This window comes from Lepidochelys kempii, chromosome 8 (assembly GCF_965140265.1).
Source record: "Lepidochelys kempii isolate rLepKem1 chromosome 8, rLepKem1.hap2, whole genome shotgun sequence".
Classification (NCBI taxonomy): domain Eukaryota; kingdom Metazoa; phylum Chordata; order Testudines; family Cheloniidae; genus Lepidochelys; species Lepidochelys kempii.
Window position 1 is genome coordinate 53,407,008 of NC_133263.1, and position 27,657 is coordinate 53,434,664.

The window sequence follows — 27,657 nt, forward strand, 5'->3', positions numbered from 1 at the left end:
GCCTACAGCTCAACTTACAAAAATTGACACTGACCCCAGTATAGTGACCAAAGTTTATCAGTACCGACCTTGCCGCAGTTCTAGTGAGGTTGCTCCTCCCACTACAGAGACTCACCACCCTCACAAGTCTCAGAGACAGGACAGGCCAGCCCCCAAACATTGGCCAGGGACTTCTTCCAGCTGCTAGCTCATATGGCAGCATGCACCTTTGTCACCCCATGTGCCCGGATGTTCATGAGGTGTCTTCAGATGTGGCTCAATTCTGTCTAGTCCTTGAACAGGGACAGACTAACCAAACTGCTATCATAGTTCTCTGCAGTTCCTGGACTGGTGGAAAGGCTCATCCAGTGTCTGAGCAGGCATTCCATTTGTACAGCTGCCACCAATGCTGACTCTAATGATGGATGCCTCCCTATTAGGCTGGGGAGCTCACCTACCTGACCACAAGGTTCAGGGGCTGGAACAGACAAACAATCTACACAGAGTAGAGAAAGTCCAGTTAAAACTGTAGGAAGTTCTGTGAATGTCTGAAGGTCCTTGCTTTGGCTGCTTCTGCATGCGATGGATTCTGAGGTATCCCAAATTGCATTCTGTAGTTCACAGGAGGTTAGCAAGCCTAATTCAATACATTAACTGATGGATAGCGTTGTATTAAATTCAGGCCCTATCCAGGCATAGCAGTATATGATGGTAGTAGGTTGGGGGAGAAATAGGAGAGCCATTCATAAGATCAGCCATACTGGATCAGACCAGTGGTCCGTCAAAGCCAGTATCCTGTCTTCTGACAGTGGCCAGTGCCAGATGCTTCAGAGGAGATTAACAGTATAGGCCAATTCTGAGTGACCCATCCCTTGTTATGCGGTTTCAGCTTGTCTAAGATTAAACAAGGTGTTGCATCCCTGACCATCTTGACTTCATGAACTTATTTAATTTTTTTTTAACCCAGTTATACTTTTCTCTTTCACAACATCCCATGGCATCCACAAGTTGACTGTGTGTTGTCTGAAGTAGTACTTCCTTTTGTTTGTTTTAAAGCTACTGCCTATTAATTTCATTGGGTGACCCATAGTAGTTTTCGAGTGCTTGTTCACGTCCATTCCACATTAGGTATGCGCGCGTTGCACACATGAGCGTCAAACTTTTTCCCATAGCGGCTCCTGGCGGGGCCCCTGAGTGGCACCACTGCACAGTGCATATATACCCTTGCCGCCCGACCCCCTCCAGTTCCTTCCTACTGTCTGTGACGGCATTGGAACAACCTCTCTATTGGATGAGAGCAGTCCCTTAGCCTTTCTCATAGATTGCTGTTATCAGTTAGTTAGCATACCTTTGTTGCGGACGCTTAAGTGATTAGGTGCTTGGAGGTTTCCAGCACCCACCTCAGGCCGCGGGGCATGCCGCAGGCCCACGGGTTTAAGGCTTGCGCCACATGCCGCAAGCTTACGCCAGTTAGTGACCCCCACGGCTCATGTCTGTGTTGCCTGGGGGAAGAACATCAAATTGAGCGTTGTAAAATTTGCAAGGTGTTCAAGCCAAGAACAGAGAAAGAAAGAGACTTTTGTTTAAAGCAGTTGTTGATGGAGGCCGCATTGCAGCCACCGGGCCCGGAGCGCCCAATGCCGGCTCTGGCTTCCTCAGTGCGTAGTGCCCCGGAGCCGTCGGGAGACCCGACATCGGCTAAACGCTGAAAGCTGCCAGTCCCAAAGCGCCAGACTAGGCCCCAGCACCGTTTGTCCTCCCCGGTGCGGCCCATGGTGCAGCCCAAAGGAAGGCGTGGACGTTCCCCGCAGAGGAGGCCGGCGCCTTCCAAGGCCCCGAGCACCGATAAGAGCGGGAAGGCTGCTGCACCGGCGCTGGCACCGGTGGCTTCAGCACCACAAGCCCCACCGAGCCCAGGCCTAAGTGAGCCCAGTGCGGACGATGGGCTCGACGACTTAATGGATCAGCCCTCCAGGCCTGGCACCTTTGAGGTGGCAAAGGACCTCACTGAGCTGTCGGCAACGAGCCCCCTCCCGTACAGGGAGAATCCTTCTGCACCCATGCCACGGGTGCCGTCGAGGGGTAAGCCGGCAATGGTGTGCCGTTCGAGGACACCGTCCCGGCATTGCCCCGGAGTTGGTCCCGGTCGAGCTCCACATCTGCTAACTCCCAGTTACCCACAGCTCAGAAGGAAGTCGCGGTACCGGGAGTGGGTTGGTGCGAGGAAGTCACGGAAGAGGCACAACGCTCTCCGGCACCGATTAGAGACAGGCACCGGGAGGAGTTGAGACGGCCCTCGCCGGAGGACTCCCGCAGATGCCGATCCCGGTCCTGAGAACACCGGTGCCGGTCCCGGGGATATCAGTACCGGTTTCGCTCCCGTTCCATTAGGAGCCACTCGTCAGCCACCCGCCGGCACAGATCGTCAGCACTGCCATGGCCTTTGCAATCAGCGTCACTGCAGTCCAGCACCAACTCCGGCCGTTAGTTACTCGCACTGTGCTCTGGACAGCAAGGACCCTCAGACAGGGTGGCACCCCCAATGGGGGCCACCAGGTCATTGGCCCTTCTAGACTCCTTGGGCCTATCAATAGCACCAAGGCGAACTACTCAGTACAGCAGTCCCGGTCCCCGCACCAACGCCCGATGGCACCGGAAGCTACAGTATCCAGGCCTCCAGCATCCCCCCAGGATAAACCGGAGAGACTAGCACTGAGTCTGGTGCCGCCCTGAGGTCTCCCGCCCTGGCCCGAGCCGGAGGCCCCTCCCATGGGAGAAGGGGAGCAGGAGGACCAGCCAGAGGGGGTTGAGCAGCTGCTAACCTCCTCGTCATCCCCGGATGAGGTGCTGGCGGGAACAGCGGTGTCCGGCCCTCCACCCATAGACTACAGAGCCCACCAGGAGCTATTGCGTAGGGTCGCCCAGAACTTGGGGTTACAGACCGAGGAGATGGTTGAGCAGGAGGACCCCATGGTAGACATTTTGAGCCCCAAAGGTCCATCTAGAATAGCGCTCCCACTCATTAAGACCATCCAGTCGAATTATAAGACTATATGGCAGACCCCGGCCTCCAGCGCTCCAACGGCTAAAGGTGTGGAGCATAAGTACTTTGCCCCATCAAAGGGCTACAAAGTCCTGTTCTGCCACCCAAGTCTGTGCTCCCTGGTGGTCTCTGCGTTGAGTGAAAGGGAGTGCCATGGACAACAGGCCCTGGCACCTAAGGCCAAGGAGTCAAAACGCCTGGACCTTTTTGGCAGAAAGGTGTACTCGTCAAGGGGCCTTCAGTTGAGGATCGCTAACCAACAGGCCATCCTCAACAGGCGTAATTTTAACTCCTGGGCAGCAGTGGGTAAGTTTAAGGACAACCTCCCACAAGATTCCCAACAGGAGTTTACGGCCCTGGTGGACGAGGGCAAGGCAGTAGCTAAGACCTCTCTCCAGGCCTCCCTGGATTCAGCAGGCGTGGCGGACAGAACAATCGCGTCGGGGGTGGTCATGAGGCACTCGGCGTGGCTGCAGGAGTCAGGCCTTCTTCAGGACCTCCCTTTGAAGGGTCAGCGCTCTTTTCGGACCAGATGGACGCAAGGCTGCATAGCCTCAAGGACTCAAGGGCTACACTTAAGTCACTGGGTATGCACACCCTGGTGACGCAGAGGAAGCCCTTTAAGCCGCAGTCTCCCCCTCAGCGCCAGTACCAGCCTCATCATAGGCATGAACCTTACCGTAGGCGAGGCAGGGATAACAGGCAACAGCACAATAATAACAACAATAATGCGCTGGGTTAAAACCACGGTCAGCACAAATCCCAGCTGGGCACTAAGCCAGGCTTTTGAAGGTGCGCTCGAGGACAGTGTATCAGACCAGTCACCGGATCCGTCCACTTGTTTCCTGAACTGCCTGGCCTGTTTCTTCCGTGCATGGTCCAGCATTATGTCGGACTGTTGGGTCTTACGCACGGAACGGGTACTTGCAGCAATTCTCTTCCCTCCCACCCCCCTTCCCCGTCCCTCTGCAGGGACCCCTCTCACGAGCAACTCCTAGAGGAGGAGGTTCGCTCGCTGCTGGAGGCGGGGGTTGTAGAGGCAGTGCAGCATGGCCTAAGGGGGAAAGGTTTCTACTCCCGGTACTTCCTCATCCCCAAGGCCAAAGGGGGCCTTCGCCCCATCCTAGACCTGCACGGGCTCAACAAGTTCCTGGTCAAGGCCCGGTTCTGCATGGTCTCTCTGGGCACTATCATCCCTTCCCTGGATCTGGGAGGCTGCTACACAGCCCTCGACATGAAGGACGCGTACTTTCATATTGCCATCCACCCAGCACATCGGTGGTTCCTGCGCTTCACCGTGGGCCAAGAACATGACCAGTTTGCGGTTCTCCTGTTTGGTCTAGCTGCGGCCCCAAGGGTGTTCGCAAAATGCATGGCAGTGGTGGTGGCCTTCTTACGGAGGCAGAGGGTCCACGTTTACCCATACCTCGATGACTGGCTCCTGACCGGTCAATCCGAAGCGGAAGTGCAGGGCCAAGTGGAGGTGGCCCTGAGATTGTTCCGCGAGCTGGGGCTCCTGGTCAACGTCCCCAAGTCCACTCTCGTGCCCACACAGAAAGTGAAATTCATAGGGGCTGTCCTGGATGCGGTGCAGGCCAGGGCAAGCCTTCCGGTATCCCAGTTCCGGGCTATCCAGCAAGCGGTGGCCTCCCTGTGCCAGTTTCCAATGACAACAGTCACATGCTGCCTGCGGCTCCTGGGCCACATGGCAGCATGCATGTATGCACGCACATGGTCACACATGCCAGACTGAGACTCAGGACTCTGCAGGCGTGATTTGCTCGGGTGTACCGCCCAGGCAGGGACCCCCTGGACTTGGTGGTGACAGCCCCAAGGGATGTGGTGGCAGTCCCAGCCTGTGGTTTGCGAAGGCATCCCCTTTGCTGCCCCACAACCGGACCTGACGCTGGTGACGGATGCGTCAGACCACGGATGGGGGGGCTCACCTGGGGGACCTGAGGGCTTGTGGTCCGGAGCAGAGCGGTCGCTCCATATCAACGTGAAGGAGCTCAGGGCGGTTCGTCTCACCTGCCAGACCTTTCACACCACTCTGAGTGGTCACAGTGTGACAGTTCTGACAGACAACACTACTGCCATGTTTTATATAAATAAGCAGGGTGGGCCCATTCCTCGCCCCTCTGTCGCGAGGCTCTCCTCCTCTGGGACTTCTGTGTAGCCCACGCCATTCACCTCAAGGTGTCGTATCTCCCAGGGGTGCGAAACAAGCTGGCGGACTACCTCAGCAGGTCATATCTCACTCACGAGTGGACGCTCAGAGCGGACGTTGTGCTTTTGCTCTTCCGCAGGTGGGGGTTTCCCTAGGTAGACCTGTTTGCCACCAGGGCCAACGCCCAGTGCCCGCGGTTCTGCTCGTTCCAGGGCCACAGCCCGGGCTCAGTCACAGATGCGTTTGTGATCCCGTGGGGAGGGGGCTTGATGTATGCTTTTCCCCAGCTCTCCTTGGTACATAAGGTCCTGCTCAAGGTACGCAGGAATAGGGCGGCGGTGGTCCTCATCGCCCCGGCGTGGCCCCGCCAGCACTGGTACACAACGGTCCTAGAGCTGTCAGTGGAAGCCCCGGTAGTCCTGCCCCTACATCGGGACCTCATCACGCAGGACGGCAGGCAGCTTCTCCACCCCGACCTGCAATCACTACACTTGACGGTGTGGAAGCTCTGTGGCTGAACGCCTTGGAGAGCCAGTGCTCCCTTCCTGTGTAGCAGATCCTGCTTGGCAGTAGGAAGCCCTCTACCAGGGATACCTATGTGGCCAAGTGGAAAAGGTTCTCGTCTTGGTGTGAGCCCCGACAGGTGCAGCCGCGCCAGGCCCCGGTGCAAGCCATCCTCGAGTACCTCCTGCACCTCAAGCAGCAGCAGCTGGCCCTGTCCTCACTCAGTCCACCTGACAGCCATCTCACCTTCCATCCAGGGTTTTCGGGGGGCTCGGTGTTTTCCCACACAGTGGTGGGACAGTCCTTAAAGGATTGGAGAGGATGTTTCCGTACTCATGCCCCCCAGTTCATCCTTGGAACCTTAACTTGGTCCTCTCTAAGCTCATGGGACCACCATTTGAGCCCCTCACTACCCGCTCCTTCCTCCACCTTTCCTGGAAGGTGGCATTTCTAGTGGCCATTACCTCAGCCAGAAGGGTGTCTGAGCTGAGGGCTCTCACCTCTGAGTCACCGTATACAGTGTTTCACAAGGATAAGATGCAGCTCCGACCGCACCCCAAGTTCCTCCCTAAGGTGGTCTCGCAATTCCATTTAGGCCAGGACATTTGTCTTCAGGTGTTTTTTTCAAAACCCCATCTGACCCAAGTCACCGCAGCCTACACACTCTGGATGTCTGTCGAGCTCTGGCGTTCTATTTGGAGTGCACCAAACCCTTTAGTAAATCAGCACAGCTGTTCGTGGCCGTAGCTGAGAGGATGAAAGGTCTCCTGGTGTTGGCGCAACAGATCTTGGATTACAAGCTGCATCCGGGTGTGCTATGAGCTCGCAGGTGTTCTGGCCCCGGCAGTCACGGCCCACTCGACCAGGGCACAAGCGACTTCCACAGCTTTCCTGGCACAGGTCCCGATCCAGGAGATCTGCAGAGCAGCCACTTGGTCCTCTGTGCACACCTTCACGACCTACTACGCGGTCAACCAGCAGGCCAGAGAGGACGCAGCAGTTGGCAGAGCGGTCCTCCAATCAGTTGTTCCGTGACTCCTACCCTCCTCCAGAGGTAAGCTTGTGATTCACCTAATGTGGAATGAACATGAACAAACACTCAAAGAAAAAACTGTTACTTACCTTCTCATAACTGTTGTTCTTCGAGATGTGTTGTTCACGTCCATTCCACCACCCACCCTCCTACCTCTCTGTCGGAGTCGCCAGCAAGCAGGAACTGGAGGGGGTCGGGCGGCAGGGGTATATATGCACGGCTTACCCGACGGGAGCCGCTAAGGAAAAAGTTTCTGATGCTCGTGCACACGACGCGCGCACACCTAATGTGGAATGGACGTGAACAACACATCTCGAAGAACAACAGTTACAAGAAGGTAAGTCACCTTTTTTTCTTACGTTAATAACACTTCCCTATGCACTTTCTCCACACGGTTAATCATTATATAGACCTCTGTTAGATCCCCCACTTTGTCATCTCTTTTTGAAGTTGAACAGTTCCAGTCTTTTTAATCTCTCCTCATATGGAAGCTGTTCCATACCCTTAATAATTTTAGTTGTCCTTCTCTGTAGCTTTTCCAATTCTAGCACAACTTTTTTGAGATACGGCTATCAGAACTGCACACAGAATTCGAAGTGTGGGCATACCATGGTTTTGTATAATGGCTTTGATATTTTCTTTATTATCTGTACAGAGAACAGTTTCTAAAGAAAGCAAGGTGTTCTCCTACACAATAACTGATATTCCAAACTGAGGATTATTTCGTGTATATGCTGGGGGGCTGGGAGAACTGGAAGGATGCCATTACTAAGAAAAGGATAAAAATTAGAAAACATTCTCTTCAGATCACATTTTCATCCTAGACCATTTTTAATAAAAAAAAAACCTAGTCAACTGCACTTGTGAGATCCTGTTCCTTGACTTGCTGTCCCCGTAATCCTGTTTTCCAAGGCCTCCCATCTGTCTGTCTTGTATCTTCCCTTCTATTTAGAACTGTTAGTACTCAGATAAATCAGAGATTGATTTATGTTATCGCTAGTGCCTGATGCAGAAGTTAGTGACCTCTTGGAGTAATATATACTTTGTGATAAGATTTACTAACTTCTTTTTTGGTACTTGTTCCTTTCATCTGGTTCATTGTAATGCAGGATACTTGCAACTCCACCTGGGTCGGAAGGGAGGGGTAATTTGGAGCCAAAATCCATAATGTGTCGCACAATAATTGCTGTGAGCAAGGATGGATTTTGTCTGAAACCCAGTTCTCCCATGCTCAGGGGGGCTTACGTAACGAGTTGTGTTCATTAGCTAGTCTTTCTGATCCTCTCACTCAGAGCAGTGTCAATGTCATTAGTGGAGAATCTGAGACATTGCCATAGGGAAACGTTATGTCTTTTGACCTAGCAACAGCTTTGACAATGCTGTCGTCACTAGGACTGTAGACTAGCTAGCATGACTTCTGAAAACCAAATTGCTAGGTCTCTACCGGTTTGGTCACCATTTCTGGTGACGTTGTGCTAAAGAGTCTTAAGAGTAGAACTGGAGAGGATGAGCAACAAGGCAGCAGGATTTTGTTCAGGCTACAGCAGGATCTTCTAAGTGTTCACATCTGTTCAGGGAGCCTGCAGGTTTCACTTGTCCACAACATATACTGTTCAAATGGAAAAAGTGAGATGACTGAGGCTGCAGTATATACTTGGTAGAGAAAACCTCTGCCAGAGACATTCATAAGTAGTGTCTCGGGAACTGCCACTGCATCCTGAATGACAGCACAGCTTGGATATGGACAAAGAAACTTTCCCAAATTTTATAGGTCTGTCAGCGTGATCAAATAGGACACTTTACAGTGACAGAACCCAGATGATGGAGAAGAAGATACCTCTGTATCCTCCTGTCCGTATTGATTCTTGTTGGTCCTAAAGCTCGCCCTCTTAAGGCAGATGAATTTTAATAGCCGTAATTTCAAGAGCAGCGGAATAATACTGTTTATATTGCTTAATATTGTCTTCAGTTAATGGTGACCAGCTAAGTGAGAGTATTAATGAAAAATATGTGAGCAGAAAGGATGATCTGCTGATTTTTCATTTCATGGGCAATTAGGGTTGGAAAGGTCTGATTTTTATGTAACTCTTTAAGAAGAGCAGTTTACTATATCACAAGTAAGTAGCTTTCCTTTCAAATACACAACTGCAGTTTTACGAGGTGCTGCAACACTCTAAGAAAAAATACAACCCTATATTTAAATAATTTTTATTTGGTTAATTGGATGTTGTGGTGTTATTTCTGTGGGATTCTTTATTTTGGGGTTTCAAAGCTCTTCCGAAACTCTGTGGTGTAATTGATTATTGCATCTATCCACAAACCTTAAATTTGCATTCCCAGTAGAGGTGCTGGTTCACCACAATGTTTACTTCTAATTAGTAAGACCTGATCATCATTCTGAAAAGTGGATGGACTGGTAAATACATCCTCCCCAAGGAACAAGCTGAACACCAGTAGATCACACTTCATAGAGGTGCTTGAGAAGTCACTGGAAGAGAGATCAAATCAAATGTGACAGATATTGCAGCATCTTATTCTCTCTTCGCTGTAATTAACATAGTTGGAAGAAATGCTCTTTTATAGACATAAGTTGCAAAATAATTGTGAAGGCTTAAAATAACCTACACAAATGTTTGTTCTACCCCACCAAAGATAACCCACACTTACATAGTACTTTTCATCCAAGCATAACAATGCTTTACAAAGATAAATTAGGATTATCCCCATTGTACAGAATCTGATGCACAAAGAAGCTAAATGACTTTCCCAGAATCACACAGCAAGCCTGCAAGAGAGCTAATAAGAATGGTCTCCTGGAAATTGCAATGCATCTTGCTATATTGTAATAAATTGTGCCTTGGAACTGTAGAAAAAGATTTGCAGGATCTTACAGAGAAGATGTTTGCAATGTAAAATGCTCGTATTTTACAGAGCATACCAGTGAGATAAAAAGGAGTACAGCCTATAAACTACATAGGAATGTTTGGTTTGTGGGCAAAAGCAGCAAAGTCCATTTTTGTGTGGAAGCACTGCCATTGGTCAGTGCTGAACAGAGACAGGTATCCCCTTGTGCTGAGCTAGTACTTTCCTACCATTTCCTCACCAATATGCCTGTTTGTTATGAGATCCATAAAACTGATCTCAGATAGTTAAGGATTGACCATAAATGCACTTGTGGGTTGCATTAGCTGTGATTCTGACAGTGGTTCTCAAGTAGATGAGTCATTTCTGCTTGTCACATTCACCCCATTGCATTATGGAATAGATGGTTTAATGGAGGCATGCCATTCAGTGGCTAACTAGTCAGTAGTTAACTTAGGATGGGTTTTGTATATCCAGTCCCTAGTATATTGCAAATGAGCTTTTTATTTTGGATTGTGACACTATAGTTCTGGTTCTGCTCAAATTTACAGTGGAAATCCTAATAATCTACCTTTGTTACCTGCATAAAAATTATCTGTTACTCACCCTCTAGGGCACCCACCTTTACCAGTTCCTAGGGCTCCAGCGAAAGACACCTAACTTTACTCCTCTGTGGGCTCTGGGCAAACACCTCCCTGTGGACTCAGAGCAAACACACTTTCCCTGTGGACTCAGGGCTTAATCTTTTGTAGGTTTACAGGGTCTTTTCGGAGTGAAAGAGCCCTATACAGTAATATTCTCTATTTATTAACAATCACCAAAACCAGAATGCACACGCTACACATACAATGCTCGCCACTCCCAGTAAGACACATGAACTTTTCTTGATGGCCAGTCAGGATCAGGTCCATCTGGGGGACTCCAGTTTCTGCACGGTGTCATTGTCAGAGTGTTGAGGTTTGGCAACTCTGTTCTTGGGGCTGTGTCCTGGAGCTGGTTCCCCCAAAGAACATCCTTTTGGACCCCAGTTGATATATAGTGAAACTTGAGCCTGGCTTTGCTATACTTTAACCAATCATTATACTAAAAATTTTACTAACCAATCCTGGCATTGTAACAAAATTCTCTAACCAATCCTACCCTACCACCTTAATTAATTTACACATAGCAAAATTAATTATGTAACAGACAGAAAAAAATTAAAGAACCGGACAGAGATTATACAGACAAACAATAGGGAAGTGGGGACCATAATAACAAAACAATAAAGAAATGAGGATTTCACAACCACAAGTATTGATAAATTATTTCTTGACAGACAGAATGCTATCAAACTAAGTTTTCTTTAACCACCTTAAGATCTGTTTCTTTATCTGGTGATAGTTGGTGCCATTAGGATGGGGTCTCCTTCTTAACAGCCTGATATTACATTGTTTTAATGTAATTTAGATGAAATGTGAGGATATGACTTCCTGCTTCTCAGCTAATGGCTGCTGCTCTTTTAACCTGGCTGCAGACAAAGACCTAGGCTTTAGGCCTTTCAATATGGCTACAGACAAAGGCCTTATCCTTACACTTACACCAGGTCAAGTTTGGCACCTCTTGATGATTGAAGGCTTTTAATTCAAGCAGGTGGCAGAAGTCTTACAGCAGTCAGTCTTGTACCATGCAGCAGTGCTTACCTTAGATTTAGAAGGTTTTCTGATAACCCCAGACTTCTTGCTGCTTTTATCACAGTTTTCACCATCAGCAGAAACCACAGCTAGCTGCAATGGCAAATGCACGAGGAATGCTTATCCATGGCCATTGTATTCCGAGCCAGTTCTTCTGTAACCCATGGATGGCATTGAATAAAATATAGTGTTTACATTCTGCAGGATAATTCAGGAGGGTAAACAAATAGCATTCACTAAAGCAAAGTCAATATTAACTACATTCACTGTGGTATTAACTGTGTGGCTCTGCAGTGGAAAATGGCCCTTTTTTTTGGTCTGTGTTTAGAATGAGTTATAATTTGCAGATATTCTATTATTCTCTCAAAATGCTAGTCAGATATCCTGTGTCCCTTGAGGTGCTTTTAGATTTCAGGATATTTGTGTTTCTCATTTTCTGTGTGTATTTTTAACACACATTTCCTTAACTTTCCACAGCAAAAGGAGGCAGGTAACACAAGTGCTGCTACATGGCACTGAGAGATTGGGCAACCCTTGGCTTTACAGAAGTTGCAGTTTTGCTAATGGGAAGATCCATAGAAATACAGCGTTTCAGGCACGATTGATGGGAACACTGAGCCTTGGGATGGCTCTGGGGGATTAGATTTTTGCTTTGGTGGGTGTGGAGGGGGGTGGGGGTGGGAGATGGGAACAGGGAATAGGGGTAAGGAAATTGGAATCATGTTTTGCTAAAAGGGGAAATGGGAACAGGGAATGGGGCTGGGGAAATTGGAATCATGTTTGGCTAAGGGCAGGAATGGGAACAGGGACACAGGTGTAAGGCTCTGTGGTGTCAGAGCTGGGAAGGAGGATACTAAGGAAGGAAACTGAAATCATGCTTGCTGGAAGCTCACCCCAATAAACATCGAATTGTTTGCACCTTTGGACTTCGGGTATTGTTGCTCTCTGTTCATGCGAGAAGGACCAGGGAAGTGAGTGGGTGAAGGAATAAGCCCCCTAACAACGATGTTCTTACAGCTTTATATGCTGAAATGCTAAACTGTTTCCTGTGCCATTTACCTCTTCAAGCATGCATATTTGAGCAACTCATTGTGGTCAGGGGATGCTCTCTGTGTTGTTGCCCTCCAGAGCTTCTAAGTCAAAGGGTCTCCAGGCTGCCTGACTTGCTTCTCCAGGTCTCACTTCCCATCTTTGAGCTCTCTTGAAGGTGGTTTCAGTATTTCTGTAGGTGACAAGCAGCAGAAGTTTTGATTTCTAGCAGAAATGCTATACAGGGCCTCTCTATTGGTAAAAGCAGACTGTCCCCCTTTTACATTTGAGACTGAGAGCCCTTTTCTCCACTCCATCGCAGAAACTTCAAATGCCCCTGTCCTGCAGAGTTCCTGAGATCTGCAGCAAAAGGGGCAGGGGGAAGGCTCTGCTACTTCTCTCCAATGGACCTTAGGGGCGATGTGTCAGTGGAGCTGCCTTTTTGTGCCCCATAGGAGCCAAATTGCACCCAAATTCTACCTGTGTTCCACCAAAAGACCATCACTCCTGATCTTTGTTTTAAGCTTGTGGCACGAATTTTCTTCTTGACCCTTGTTTTTAGTCTTTTCCCAAATTGTCTGTGTCCCGTGTTTGAGTTATGGCAGGTGGAGAGTTGTCTCTTACGTGTTCCTACCTTGGGCTGATGGAAGGCTTCATCAGGCCAAAAAGGGTCTGCAGTCCAAGGGAGGTAATGGAATCCATCTTTTCCATAATATCAGGAGAAGTGAGAGATGAGGGAGCAGGTTCTAGGACACTGTCTCTTCCTGAATCTCTGTCTTCCTAACAGCTTTCTGGCAGTTTCCAGCACTTCGTTATGTGAAGAAGTACCGCTGGGTGAAACTGTTTTTGTTTAAATAGACCCTGACATTACTATAAACATACCCAGCATGTATTATTTCTGTCGAAGTGGCAGGCATATAGTAGATGGAATCTCTGGGCAGAATATCAATGTCTTGATTTTTTTCCAACCTTCCGTGCAGCATTGAAGAGGGCCACTAGGACTAGCCAGTGGAGACTGAGATATAATTGCTTGCCTAGAGCAGTAATCTCTCGGTTACACCACCTGAATACCAATGAGGACACATGAGACGGAAGGAGGGTGTCAAACAGAATCATGGGGAAGAGAGAGAAATAGAAGTGGAAAGGAGGACAAATGATTAAGAGAAGAGACCAAAAGGCAGAGTGAGGACAATAGACTGTTTTTGTTTGAAGTCTGATACTGGGGAATGATTTGTATTTGTAATGAAATTTTCAGGAGCAAAACACCTTACACAATCAATGATATAGAAAGAAAATGGGGGAGGGGAAAGTATGCAGATTGATCCATAGTGCCACTGAAAAGAATACTCCTAGGGGTGGGGAGAGAAAGGGAACAGAAGCCAGGATGAGTAACTGGAAATTAGCACATCCCTTTTAGCTTGATTGCTAATGCACCAAGAGTTTTTAATTGAATTCTCTCCTATACTCCTTTTCTCTCAATAATTGACCTCAGTAACTCTTCTTAAGGCAATTTAGCTTTAAGCAACATTAAAACTTGACATCACCTTGCTGTGCAACTGTCTGCTTAGGTGCAGTTTCATCAGCTCTAGCTTCACGGACTTGGTGCAATTCTATGTTATTTCTGAGAAATAGAAATCTAAGGCCAGATCATCCCCCTCCATGATCAGAGGGTTCCAAAGGCAGTTTGGGAGTACAGAATAGCTCTGTGGCATTGTCTCCCCTTCCTTGCATCTTACAAATGTAATCCTGCAAGTGCACTGCATGGCTCAAGCTCTGTATATGAAAAGAGGGCTTGTCTGAAGAATGTTTTCTCCATGGCATCTGTAGAATAAATATAAAATTAGAGAATTAAAGTTAGCTTTAGTTTGGTTAAAGAAATGTAGTGTAAAGAAAGGCCCTAATTAGCAAGTAAAAGAGAGGCCTTGAAAGTAATGAGTTATAAGGCCAGAAGGAATGAAGTAGAGAGGATGTCTGGTTCAAAGAATAGCTAATGAAATAAGGGGAAGTTTCTAAAAAGAAGGCCTCTGACTGATAGGGGTGACTGCAGATGGTTTTAAACAAGACAAAGCAAATCTGTCTTAAGAGCTAACATAGACCTTCCCAACCCACATGCTAATGTTATCTCAAAAATTAGGGCCTACGTGAACCCAAGTGCAACAGAAGAACTGTTGGTCAATGAAAAGGAGGGAAAGAGATAGAAAGGAAAGTCTTTGGGGAGAAAGAAGGTTATAAATCTTATCTGGATTAAGGCTAGAAATAAGGGTGAACTGTCTCAAATTGGTTTTTAGCTGGAGTCAGTAGTTGGCAGTGACATCACTTGTTTGTTAAAGGGTATAAAAAAGTAAACTTGTAAAGGGTTCATTGCTGATACCTGCCTGACCAAGTTGGAGCTGACCAATATAGGTCTAAGCATCCCTGAGTTTAGCCCATTTGTAAGTACTTTGATCTAATACTTACCAATGTTTTCAGAGTAGCAGCCGTGTTAGTCTGTATCTGTAAAAAGAAAAGGAGTACTTGTGGCACCTGAGAGACTTATGCTCTAATAACTTTTTTAGAAAAAAAAGATGCATCCGATGAAGTGAGCTGTAGCTCACGAAAGCTTATGCTCAAATAAATTGTTTAGTCTCTAAGGTGCCACAAGTACTCCTTTTCTTTTTGCGAATACAGACTAACACGGCTGTTACTCTGAAACCAATAACTTTTTAGTCTCTCAGATGCCACAAGTACTACTTTTCTTTTATCAATGTTTTGTTATGGATGTAGTAAATAGCTTATTTAGGTTTTTGGGCATGTTTATAGCAATTATACCATTTGGCCTTTGGATTTAATAAAGCAATTTATGGTTAAATTGGTGTCACAATAAAAACCTGCATAAATAATAATCCCAAAAGCATTACTACTTTCTACTCCCCAAAGCTGTGGGGAAGCCTTGCGTAGGCTGACCCTTGGTATCCAGTTGGGGCGGGGGGACTAAACATAGCTGAGAACCTGTTTGAATGCACAATCTCAGCATATTTGGCCCTGGTCCCTACAGATCTTGGTGGACCAACTGCTTTTAAAAAAAAAAAAAAAAAAAAAAAAAAAAAGAGTCCTTGTGGCACCTTAGAGACAAGCAAATTTATTTGGGCATAAGCTTTCATGAGCTAGAACCCACTTCATCAGATGCATGGAGTGGAAAATACAGTAGCAGTTGTGTATATATATACACATAGTACATGAAAAGATTGGACTAGCTTAACCAAGTGCGAGGTCAATCTAATGAGACAATTCAATTAATAGTAGAATACCAAGGGAGGAAAAATCATTTTTATAGTAGTAATGAGGGTGGCCCATTTCAGGCAGTTGACAAGAAGGTGTGAGTAACAGTAAGAGAAAATTAGTATGGAGAAATTAGTTTTTGTAATGACCCATCAACTCCCAGTCTTTATTCAGGCCTAATTTGATGGTGTCCAGTTTGCAAATTAATTCCAGGTCTGTAGTTTCACGTTGGAGTCTGTTTTTGAAGTTTTTTTGTTGAAGAATTGCCACTTTTAAGTCTGTTATTGAGTAACCAGAGAGGTTGAAGTGGTGTTCTACTGGTTTTTGAACATTATAATTCCTAATGTCAGATTTGTGTCCATTTATTCTTTTGCGTAGAGATTGTCCGGTTTGGCCAATGTACATGGCAGAGGAGCAACTGCTTTAAGTCATGGTCTCATTCTGGAATAATGCAATGGAAACTCTAAGGCGGAGCTTGCAGCCACTTCTGATATGGACTGTTCCCATGTAAAGGTTGATCTGGGCTGTAGTTCGTAACATTCAAAATCTGCACTATAGACTCACCCATTTGCCTTACTCTGGGTGAATCAGACTTTGGAAGCATGGAGAGGGGAAGGCAGTAAGTCGCACCAATATTAGTTGCACCTTGGCACTTCATCTGCTAGGTTGAGGAATTTTTTCTGCGTGCCTCCAGGTAGTGGAGCCTGTGATACCTTCTGAAGTGGTGAGGAGGGGATGTTACCAAACCTGCCCCTTGGTGTCTCCTGGAAAGCCTTGTTGGCTGAAGATTAATTTAAAATTGTTAGGAGTATGAAAAATGCTTCACAAATGTTTCTTATTTTACACAAAAGCAAGAAAGCTAGTCTAAGCAAAAGACTGAAGAATATCACTTTTATATACTTTTGTGCTATTAATTTTAGACTCCACTGCAGATAGGCTTTAGTAGGTAGGTTGGGGGGGGTGTTGTGAAGAGGATGAGTGTGTATTTGACTTATATCCTGCACATCATGTCCCAAAAGTCTGAAAGGTATAATGGAATGAATGTACTATTACACTATACCTCTCATTTTCACCCCTAGTAATTGTATTGTTACACCTCACATATATACACAATAGTTAATATCACAACTATTAAAATGAAAATGAAAATAATAAGAAAGAAGACAAATTGAACTATTGCCATTTTTGTGATCAGGAGGCAGCTCTAGGAATTTTTATTGTTTTAAAGCCACATAGCTGGAAAATGCACCATCACAGTTCGTTATATTATTGTAGAGTCACTTTTGTATTGGGAACATTTTTATTGGGTTTGTTAGTAAAGAATCAATGAATAAGCAGTTGCAGTCACTGTGCAAAATGACACCTGATAGCAAGATGGTGCAAAAGTCTCAGCTGTACAATCCAATAACATGTTTTATTTTTATGAACTCTTTATGAGCCAAATTTAGGTACTAATTCAAAAACAAAATAAACAGTACCATTTATTTTCTTCCCTAGAAGAGTATTAAGAGTGTGACAAATATAAAAGATAAGAGAATACAGTAGGGTTGAGGAATCAATATAGTCAGTCCTATGCTGGAGTGAAAGAACTTATTTACAATAATATACCTACAAACTAGCAAGTTTCCCAAACAAGGCAAATTTAAACAATTATTTCCATATCAAGCACAAGATATTGAAGTGAGCTTGAGGAGGAATTCAAACTGTAACTTAAAGATGCCTCTGATAAGGCTTTCAGAGAGTTTATTTAGCCTGGTGGGACAGGGAGCTTGGTTAAAAGGGGAACTACCATCAGTCATGTGGAGTTTTGGTAGTCAGTTTTGGTGCTGCTATAAGAAATGTTTAAAATTATGCAGAGTCATGCTGTTGTTTCTCTCTTACAGCTCAAAACCACAGTGACACCCAAGTGTTCTTCTACCTGTGGATTGTCTTCTATTTAATCAGCTCCTGCTACACTCTTATTTGGGACCTGAAGATGGACTGGGGTCTCTTTGACAAGAATGCTGGTGAAAATACCTTCCTTCGGGAAGAGATCGTCTACCCACAGAAAGTGAGTACACAGCCTTTTGTCATGTTGGGGAGGGTCTGCCAATGTTTTAACAAAACACTTGGGATTAAAGGCACATTCTGATTGGTTGCTGGAGTGTCTTAAATGCAGTGTGTCAGAAGTTCTGACAGTATAATCTGTCCATTACCAAACAGACAGTCCCATCTTTTTTATGATTATTGAAAGCCATAGGTGCTGACTCTGGAAAAAATCACAGGAAAAAAATTAAAGGATGCTTAGCACCCACTGGCAGCCAGCTTCTCCCTTCCCCTTCCTCCACAGTGTCTCCCGCCCACCAGCGACCCTGCCGATCAACTCCTTCCCCTTCCTCCCAGTGCCTACCACCTGCCGCAGTCAGCTGTTTCGCAGTATGCTGGAGGTGCTGGGGGGAACACACTTAGGGGAGAGGATGGAAATGGGCAGGAAGGGGCAGGGTGGGGACTTGGGAGAAGTAGTGGTGGTTGGAGTCTGAGGCAGAGCCAGGGGCGGGAAGAGGTGGAACGGGATGGGGGCTTAGGGGAAGGGGGCAGCTGGATGCAAGTCCCAGACCCGGAGGAAGCCAGTGCCCTACAGAGACCAAAAAAGTAATACCCATTGTGATGGGTTCAGTCACAGAGACCCCCTTGGGACTGTCACCTGATGTGCTGACATTACCTCTGAGCCCGTTTTCCCTGCCAGCTTGGGACTTCCAGAACCCTGTCTTGTTGAGCCAGACATGCTAGCCTGCTGCAACACAGACCCAGGGTCTGGTCTGTGCCCCCAAAGCTGCAGGCTTAACTAAAAAGAGCTCAGCAGGTTACCTCTCCAGCACCCAGACACCCAGTTCCAAATGGGAACCAAACCCCAAATCTGTTTTACTCAGTATAAAGCTTATTCAGGGTAAATTCATAAATTGTCTGCCCTCTATAACACTGATAGAGAGATATGCTTAGCTGTTTGCTCCCCCAGTGGTTGCAGATGTGTATTTCACTCAGGTGTGCATGGGCCCAGCACACTGAAGCTGGAGAATTGTGCTTAGCGGTATCCATCAGGACCTAAACTTGCCTTTTAATTTCATCTTGTTGATCCTTGTTATATTCCCAGTTATACCATCCTAAGTAATTCCTTTCTCGTTAATGTTTACACCCTTCAGTTATTTGTAGATGGTTGCCCCCTTTCCTCCCACTATTGAAAAGCAGAGGCAGGAAGACATAAAAGGTCTTGTGACAAAGTTCCTCCTCTACCTTGGTGGATCTTGTGCTTATTGGCGGATTTGCTCGCCTTGGAGCTTCACAGCAGCCCTGAGTTTGGCCATTTTCATGAACCCACAATCCAGGTCAACTCCTCCTGTGTCTGACCAGGAGTTGGGAGGTTTTGGGGGAAACCTGGGCCTGCCCTCTACTCTGGGTTCCAGCCCAGGGACCTGTGGTATGCAGCTGTTTAGAGTGCCTCCTGGAACAGTTGTGCAACAGCTACAACTCCCTGGGCTTCTTCCCCATGGCCTCCTCCCAACACCTTCTTTATCCTCACCATAGGACCTTCCTCCTGGTGTCTGATGATGCTTGTACTCCTCAGTCCTCCAACAGTATGCATTCTCACTCTCAGCTCCTAGCGCCTCTTGCTCCCAGCTCCTCACACACACACCACAAACTGAAGTGAGCTCCTTTTTAAATCCAGGTGCCCTGATTAGCCTGCCTTAATTGATTCTAGCAGCTTCTTGATTGGCTGCAGGTGTTCTAATCAGCCTGTCAGTCTTAATTGTCTCCAGAAGGTTCCTGATTGTTCTGAAACCTTCCCTGTTCCCTTACCCAGGTAAAAGGGACCTGCTTAACCTGGGGCTAATATATCTGCCTTTGATCACTCTCCTGTAGCCCTCTGGCCTGGAGGGAGGAGGAGGGAGAGGGCTGCTGCTCCTAGGCCCTGGGCTCTCCCTGCTGCTACTGCTGTTGCTGCTCCAGCTGCTCCCCTGGCTGGGCCAGAAACCATCCCCCTTCTCTGCTACCTGGTTGCTGGCCGGCTGCTGGACCCCCCCCCCACCCTCGGGTGCTGCTACTGCTCCAACTGCAGCCCCTTGCGGGGGGGCCTGCTGGCCCGCTCCCCAGAAGTGGGGAGTGAGGGGCCCCAGCCGTTGCTGCTGCAGACACAACCATCATCACACCTGTGAGGGGTCCTATCTGCCTGCCTGGCCACCGGGCTGCTGCCTGGAGCTGCTGCTGCCTTTGCTGCCTGGGAGCTGCTGGACCCCGAAGGAGGAGGGAAAGAGGCTATCTGCTGCTGGGGGAGCGCACAGGGACTCTGCAGACCACTGTGGAGGGGGCCTTAAGGCTGAGTAATTTTTGAACTGTGCTCTTGTGGTGGGGGTTTTGAGTGTGTTTGTGGGGACATGGGGTGTGGCGTGGAGCCTGCCCCCCAAGTCCATCCGTGTGTCCCCCCAATCCCCCACCACCACTGTCGTCGCTGCCCCCTCCACCACCCCCAGTGGACACTCACCATCTGCCTCAAGCTCCTGCCTCTGGGACTCTGCTGCTTGCTTGGCTGGCCGTGCCATTTCTCCACCTTTTTGGGCCTGAAGCAGCAGCCAGCCCATACTGACTCTTTTGTGCAAGCGCACGTGAGCGCACATGCCCCCACCCCCTTAAACTGACCACCTTCAGCAAGCCCTCAGCTTTGTCCCTTGCTACCTGCCCCATTTTGCCCCTTGCAGCCTTTTGCCCCCCCCCTTTACCCCAGCACCTTGCTAGCTTCAGTTTGTTTGCCTGCCTCGCCGTTTTCCCTCTGCGGCTTTTGTTTGTTTGCCCCGCCCCAGCCTCTGTTGCTAGCCCCTTGGTTCCCTGTCCTACCTCCAGCCTGGTTCTCCCCCTCTCCCCACGTGGTTCCCCTGCCCTGATTGGCCCCTTACTCAGTGTGCCCATGCCCCCTCCCACGTGCTTGTGCTCTTCCCTGTTTGAGTTTGCCCCGTCTCACTGCACCCCCCTAATGTTATGATCCCCCTCCCCTAGTGCAGCTAGAGGAGCCAGATTCCCATCCTGAGTCAGTGGCTGCCCCCCACGAACGCTTGATAGCCCCCCTGTCCAGCCCACCCCTTTTGACGCCCTCCTCCCCTGCCTGCAGCTTAGCGGGGAGGAGTGGTCGACCTGTCTCCCCCTTCCCCTCCTCTCTCTCTGGTGTTTTTCCCTCCCTCCCTGCTCATTATGGTGGGGGACACAGTGGGTGGGGCTCCTCCAGCAGCCCCAGCTGCCCCTCCCCCACCTGACCCTCCATTACCCCCACAAGCCTCTACTTCAACCGCCGTTGCCAAACCACCTGCCACCGCCCCCGCTGGGGTGCTGGCAGCGGCGGGCACCGGGGTGACCTCCACTGCTGCCACGTCCCTGGCCCCCTCAGATTCGGGGGGAGCCCCCCCAGCCGGCAGGAAGGGCCAGGGTAAGAAGGGGAAGGGCCCTGCTAAAAAGACCAGGCCCTCCATGGCAGGGGCACCCCCACTGCCACAGCCCCACCACTATCCATGGCGTCCCTCCCTGCTGTTCCCTCCACCAGCTCTGTGGGTGCCCCTCCCCCGGCACCCAGGGCATACGCCCAGGTGGCAGCAGCCCCCCCGCCTGCCGCTACGCCATCTCTCCCACCCACCGCCTCCGCTACCATCTATAGCGGCTGGGACCCCTTTCCCACCATGACCAGGAAGCACGACGTCCGTTGCCTCCTGGTGCCCACGTCACCCCATGTGGAGACCTATGTGCAGGCGTTGGCGAGGGTGGTGGGGCCCACGGCCATTGTGGCAGCCTCCAAAATGTATGGCAAGGTCGTCGTCTTCTTAGCATCGGAGGCCGCCGCCCAGGAGGCGGTGGAGAAGGGCCTGGCAGCGGGGGTTTGTCCCCCTGGAGCTGCTAGAGGACTTGGGCGTCCGCCCGGACCTGACCTCTGTCCCTCCCTTTCTTCCCTATGCCGCCCTGTTACCCGCCCTCTCTACCCTTGGGAAACCCATCTCCTTTGTCAGCCCTTTCCCGTTGGGCTGCAAAGACCCCGCCTTCCATCACATCCTCTCGTTCCGCCAGCAAGTGCAGCTTCTACAGCCGGCGGCGGCACGTGACAGAGGTGCTCGAGGGGTCATTCCTGGTCCCCTACCAGGGGGCCCATTACCGGGTGCATTATTCCACAGGGGAGGCCCGGTGCTATCTCTGCTGGGCGATGGGGCACGTCTGGAGGGACTGCCCCCTGGCCCGGCAAGGGGGGGCAACCGGGACTCCCAAGCCCCAGCAGGGTGCCGGCCCTGTCATTGCCGGTGCCCCAGGCTGCCCGGCGCCACCCCTCCTCCTTCTCAGTCCACCAGTGCTCCCACTCGGGCCCAAGGGGTACTTCCCCCAGCACGCCCAGACGAGTGGGAGAGCCCTGCCTCTGCTGCCTGCAATCTGGCGGGGCCCCTAGAGGAGGGTGCAGCAGGGATACCGCCAAGCATGGGAGAGTGCCCTCCCCAGGGGGAATCTTCCCTCCCTCATGCCGCCCCACCGCAGCCTCCCACAGTCCCTGAGTTATCGCCCCTGCCCCCCGACCCAACCCCTGTTAGCCGGCCCCCAGATGATGCCATGGAGGGCTGGGCCCTAGTCCAGGGGAAGCGGGGCAAGCGAAAGGCTCGAGCTCCGCTCCTTTCCACCGATACGGAAGCCCCCCAGAAGACCAGAAAGGGGGGCACCGATGCTGAGCCTTCTGCCTTGCCCGCAGATGCGTTCCATCCACCAGTACTGGCTGGGGAAGGCTTGGCAGCACGGGAGAGCAGTACCACGCCTCCATTGGAGTCCCTCCCCTCCAAGGCCCCTATGGAGCCCCTGTGAGCCCCGAGGCGAGCGTCGCTTCAGGCACTGGTGGGGAGAACTCCGGGGTGGTGGAAGGAGAGCTCCCTTCTATCTACAAGGAGATCGAGGCCCTGGGTCTGACCACGGTCACCCAGGGGGAGGACGACCCTCTACCAGCGGGCCTCGATCTGAGCGACCTCACCCCGCCCCCCCCCTTCTCCATGCTCCCTCCCCCTAACTGCTGTTTCCGCTCCCACCTCCGAGGGTTCCCTGGGCTCCTCCATCTGCCTGGCCGTGGGTGGCACCCTGCTGTTGGCCGCCGAGCCTATCGAGATGACGGCCAGTGCCATGCGGCTGGGACCCGAGCCCCACGCGATGTCCCTCGTGGGCGTGGGGCAACCGACCTCCTTCCTGGGCGGGGACCCCACTGAAGACTGTCCACCTTTCAATGCCGTGGCTACTACGCCGGCCATCGAGCCACAGCCCGGCATCATGGAGGGCCCCCTTCCCTCCCTCCAGATCCCTGAGCTTGCCTGAGAGGGGCCATTTTCCAGCGGCCTGGCTACTGGGGCCCAGGATCCTGCCTCTGCCCCTCTCCCTGATTCTGCTCCCGACCCCTGCCCTGCTCCTACATTGGATCCCTGCCCTGCCCCTGATGCCAACCCTGTCCCTATGCCCTCCACCTCCCGTGATGCCATTGCCGCCCCTGGGGCCGTCATTTCCTCACTCCCAGAGGATAGCCCCCAGGGAGCGGCCTCTGTCTTTCCCTGTCCCTACTCACCAGGGGCTTCTATCTTCCCTCCGCCACCCCCACTTGAGCCAGGGTTTGAGGGAAGCCGCATGGCGCCAGCCCATCAGGCGCCACGTCAGGGCTGTGTCGTGGGTCCCTCCAAAGGATAGCCAGGGTCTAGTGACCCCGGCCCCCCATACACTGTAAGAGGAGCTGCGGGAGTTCCTTGAGGACGTCCGTGGCTCCCATAACAAGGTGCAGCTCGCTCTCCAGCGATGGGGGGACTCCATCAAATCCTCCGGGCCTCAAGGGCCCTCATGGGGGAGGGTAAAAGGACCAGGAAGCAGGCCACCGTGGCCTACCAGCGGGTCCGCTACTTCCGTGACTCCTTACTCACCTACGGGTCACGGATTGTTGCGCGGTCCGTTGGGAGCTGCAAGCATCCCTGCTGGCGAGGATCCCCACCCAGCCCTCCTCATGGCACCTCTCACCATCGCAACATTGAACACCCAGGGCTGTAGGATGGGTCTCCGCAGGTGCCAGGTGCTCTCCTTCCTTCGGGAGGGGGGTACTCAGTGGTTTTCCTGTAGGAGACCCATATGGATCTGGCTGCCGAAGACAACTGGCGGCTGGACTGGGGGGACAGGGTCTACTTTAGCCATCTCACAGTTCGTAGAGCTGGAGTGGCGACCCTGTTCTCCCCCGGCCTACAGCCCGAGGTGCTGGGGGTTGCTGAGGCTGTGCCGGGCTGCCTGCTGCACCTCTGGGCCCGTATGGAGGGGCTCGTGGTCAACCTTGTTAACGTCTATGCCCCGACATTGGGCCCGGAGCGGCTGCGTTTCTTTCAGCAGGCGTCTGCCTTCCTCGGCACCTTGGATCCTCGCTAGTGCCTGGTCCTGGGCGGGGACTTTAATACTGCCCTCGAGGAGCGGGACCGCTCAGGGACTGAGCAGTGCCCGGCTGCAGCGGACGTCTTCCGGGAGATAGTAGACCATCACTCCCTGGTGGACGTCTGGCGCGACCGCCACCTGGACGACGTCTCAATGTTCACCTTTGTCCGGGTGGAGGCCCATCGGTCGCACCACTCCTGGTTGGACTGCATTTATTTATCACACTTCTACTTTTCACGGGCCCACTTCTTCAGCATTCAGCCAGCCCCATTCTCCGATCATCATTTAGCCACCGTGACAGCCTCTCTCTGCGCAGAGAGGCCTGGGCCGGCCTATTGGCATTTTAACAACAGCTTGTTGGAGGAGTGGGCTTCGTGGCGTCCTTCCGGGAGTTCTGGCTGGCCTGGCGAGGGCAGTAGCGTGCCTTTCTCTTGACACGGCGGTGGTGGGACCTGGGGAAGGTGCGCGCCTGGCTCTTCTGCCATGATTACACCCGGGGCGCCAGCCAACGGAGGGATGCGGCAATAGGGCAGTTGGAACGGGAGGTCTTAGAGCTGGAGAGGCATCTGGCCGCCAGCCGCGAGGATCCATCCCTCTGCGGGGCGTGCCGGAAGAAGCGGGAGGAGCTCCAGGCCCTCGAGGACAATCAGGCCCAGGGTGCCTTTGTTCGATCCTGCATCCGCCTCCTTCGGGAGATGGATCACGGCTCCCGCTTCTTCTACACCCTGGAGAAAAAGAGGGGGGCCAAGAAACACATCACCTGCCTCCTAGCAGAGGACGGCACCCCTCTCACGGATCCGGTGGAGATGTGCGGGAGGGCCAGGGCCTTCTACGCAGGCCTTTTCTCCCCGGACCTGACCGATCCTAACGCTTGCAGAGTGCTCTGGGACGAATTCCTGACAGTCTGCACGGGTGACCGAGACTGGCTAGAGCTGCCTCTCACTCTGGCCGAGTTCTCTGAAGCCCTCCACCGCATGCCCACCAATAAATCTCCAGGCATGGACGGGCTGACCGTGGAGTTCTACCGCGTGTTCTGGGACATCCTCCGCCCAGACCTAGTCACCGTCTGGGCCAAGTCTTTGCAGAGCGGGGTCCTCCCTCTTTCGTGCTGTTCTCACCCTATTGCCGAAGAAGGGGGACCTCTGCGATTTACGAAATTGGCGTATTGTCTCGCTCCTCAGCACGGACTACAATGTTGTAGCGAAAGCCATCTCGCTGCGGCTAGGGTCCATGCAGGCGGACGTGGTCCACCCAGACCAGACCTACACCGTCCTGGGCCACACCATCTTCGACAACCTGTATCTGGCCCGGCATCTCTTGGAACTCGGGTCGAGGGATGGTCTGTCGTTCACCCTCCTGTCCCTGGATCAGGAGAAGGCTTTCGACAGGGTAGACTACGGGTATCTCCTGAGCACTCTGCGAGCGTTTGGCTTCCGACCCCAGTTTGTGGGTTTTCTCCAGGTGCTGTACGCCTCCACAGAGTGTCTGGTCAGGCTCAACTGGACCCTGACCGAACCGGTCAGCTTCGGGCGAGGAGTATGGCAGGGGTGCCGTACTCCCGGGCCAGCTGTACGCTGTGGCGATCAAGCCCTTCCTCTGCCTCCTCCGCAGGAGGTTGACGGGTTTGGTGCTGTGGGAGCCGGAGCTGAGGCTGGTCCTGTCGGCATACGCTGACGATGTGCTCCTTGTGGTCCAGGACCCCGGCGACTTGGTGCAGGTGGAGGCTTGCCAGGCCATCTACTAGGCAGCCTCCTCCACCCAAGTCAACTGGGTCAAGAGCTCTGGCTTGGTGGTAGGAGACTGGTGGCAGGTGAGCTCCCTCCCACCCGTGCTTCAGGCCATCCGGTGGAGCGCGAGTCCGTTGCTTTATCTCGGCGTTTACCTTTCTGCCACACATCCCTCTCCGCCGGAGAACTGGCACAATTTAGAGGGGGGGTGATAGAGCGGCTCCGGAAATGGACAGGTCTACTCCGGTGCCTCTCCCTTCGAGGGAGGGCACTGGTGCTTAATCAACTAGTCCTGTCCATGCTCTGGTACTGGCTCAACACCTTGGTCCCGGCCCCAGGTTTCCTGGCCAACCTCCAGACATCGATTCTGGAGTTCTTCTGGTCAGGACTGCACTGGGTCTCTGCAGGGGTTCTCCATCTACCCCTGGAGGAGGGGGGGCAGGGCCTGAAGTATCTCCACACTCAGGTCCATGTCTTCCGCCTCCAGGCCCTGCAGAGGCTCCTTTATGGTGCAGGTAGTCCAGCGTGGAGCATACTGGCGCACGCCTTCCTGCGCCGCTTCCGAGGGCTCTGATATGACCAGCAGTTCCTTTAGCTCCATCCAAGAGGTCTTCCGCGAGACCTCTCTGGGCTGCTGGTCTTCTACCAGGACCTCCTCCGGACCTGGAAACTGTTTACAGCGACCAGGTCTGTGGCAGCCTCCGTGGGGGAAGATCTCCTTGCGAGCCCCTGCTACACAACCCCCAGCTCCGCATGCAGGTGGCGGAGTCCCCGTTGGTGTGCCAGAGGTTGGTCCTGGCAGAAGTCACAAGGGTCGGAGACCTCCTGGACTACGACTGGGGAGACTGGCTGGATCCCCTGATGCTCGCTCAGCGCATGGGGCTCTCCAGACCTCGTACTCCCCGGCGCGTACTTCAGGAAGTGAAGGCCGCTTTGCCACCCGATGCTCGGGATTACCTTGACGGGGTCCTGCACAAGGGCGCGCCCCATCCACCCTCCACCCCAGGCCCGCCGGACCTTTTCATTGGGCTTCTGCCCCGTGGACCCAACCGACCCACCCACCCCTTCACTGTGAGCTGGCTGCACGAGCTGCAGCCGGTCTGCTTCCAGACCGCACCAAGGAAACATCTATACACGATCGTGCTCCACATCCTTCACACCCTCACCCTTGTGTCCCGCCCCGATACAAAATGGCGGGACCTCCTGCCACCTTTGGAGGGTGAGGAGCCCCGGTGGGCCAGCCTATATTCCACCTTGGTCCCGTTGCCTGTGGGGGATATCAGTTGGCAGCTCCTTCACGGAGCCATGAGCACAGGCGTGTTCTTGGCGCGGTTCACCCCTATCCCAACACCTGCCCCTTTTGCGGCGTGAGGGAAACCGTGGCACACACATATTTGGAGTGTGCCAGGCTGCAGTCCTTATTTCGGCTCCTCACCAATATTTTATTACAGTTCTGGTTGCACTTTTCCCCTCACCTTATTGATGCACTCCCTATCCGTGGCCCCACAAAGTCATGGGATCTCCTGGTCAACCTTCTCTTGGCCCTAGCTAAAATGGCCATCTATAAAACCAGAATGAGGAGGTTGGCCGATTGAGTCTCCTGTGACTGTGGGGCCTATTTCCGATCCTTGGTCCGTTCACGTGTCCAGGCAGAGTTCCTCTGGGCGGCATCCACTGACTCCCTTGACACCTTTGAGGAGCAGTGGGCGCTGTCTGGGGTTCTCTGCTCGGTGTCCCCATCCGGTTCCCTTCATTTGACCCTTTGACCACGCTCCTGTCCCTGTTATTTCATTCGTTGTCCCCCGGATTTATTTGGTGTCCAGGTCCTGTGGATCCCCCTCTTAAGCTGAGGGGGGGATCCTTTAGCAGTGTGCGGGCTTTGCCCACCCACTTCCCAGATCCCAATAGGATCACTCTCCTGTAGCCATCTGGCCTGACCCTGTCACAGT

The 27,657-nt window shown here is 51.6% G+C and overlaps 1 protein-coding gene across 3 annotated transcripts in view; it reads left to right on the top strand.

Annotated features, from left to right (window-relative positions):
• The window catches only part of XPR1 (xenotropic and polytropic retrovirus receptor 1), a 242,870-nt gene that overhangs the window by 203,752 nt on the left and 11,461 nt on the right, over positions 1–27,657 (top strand). For all 3 annotated transcript variants that reach the window (XM_073356577.1, XM_073356578.1, XM_073356579.1), the window contains one exon: positions 17,432–17,598. In XM_073356577.1, the coding sequence (XP_073212678.1) occupies positions 17,432–17,598 (167 nt within the window). The remainder of the gene's footprint in view (positions 1–17,431; positions 17,599–27,657) is intronic.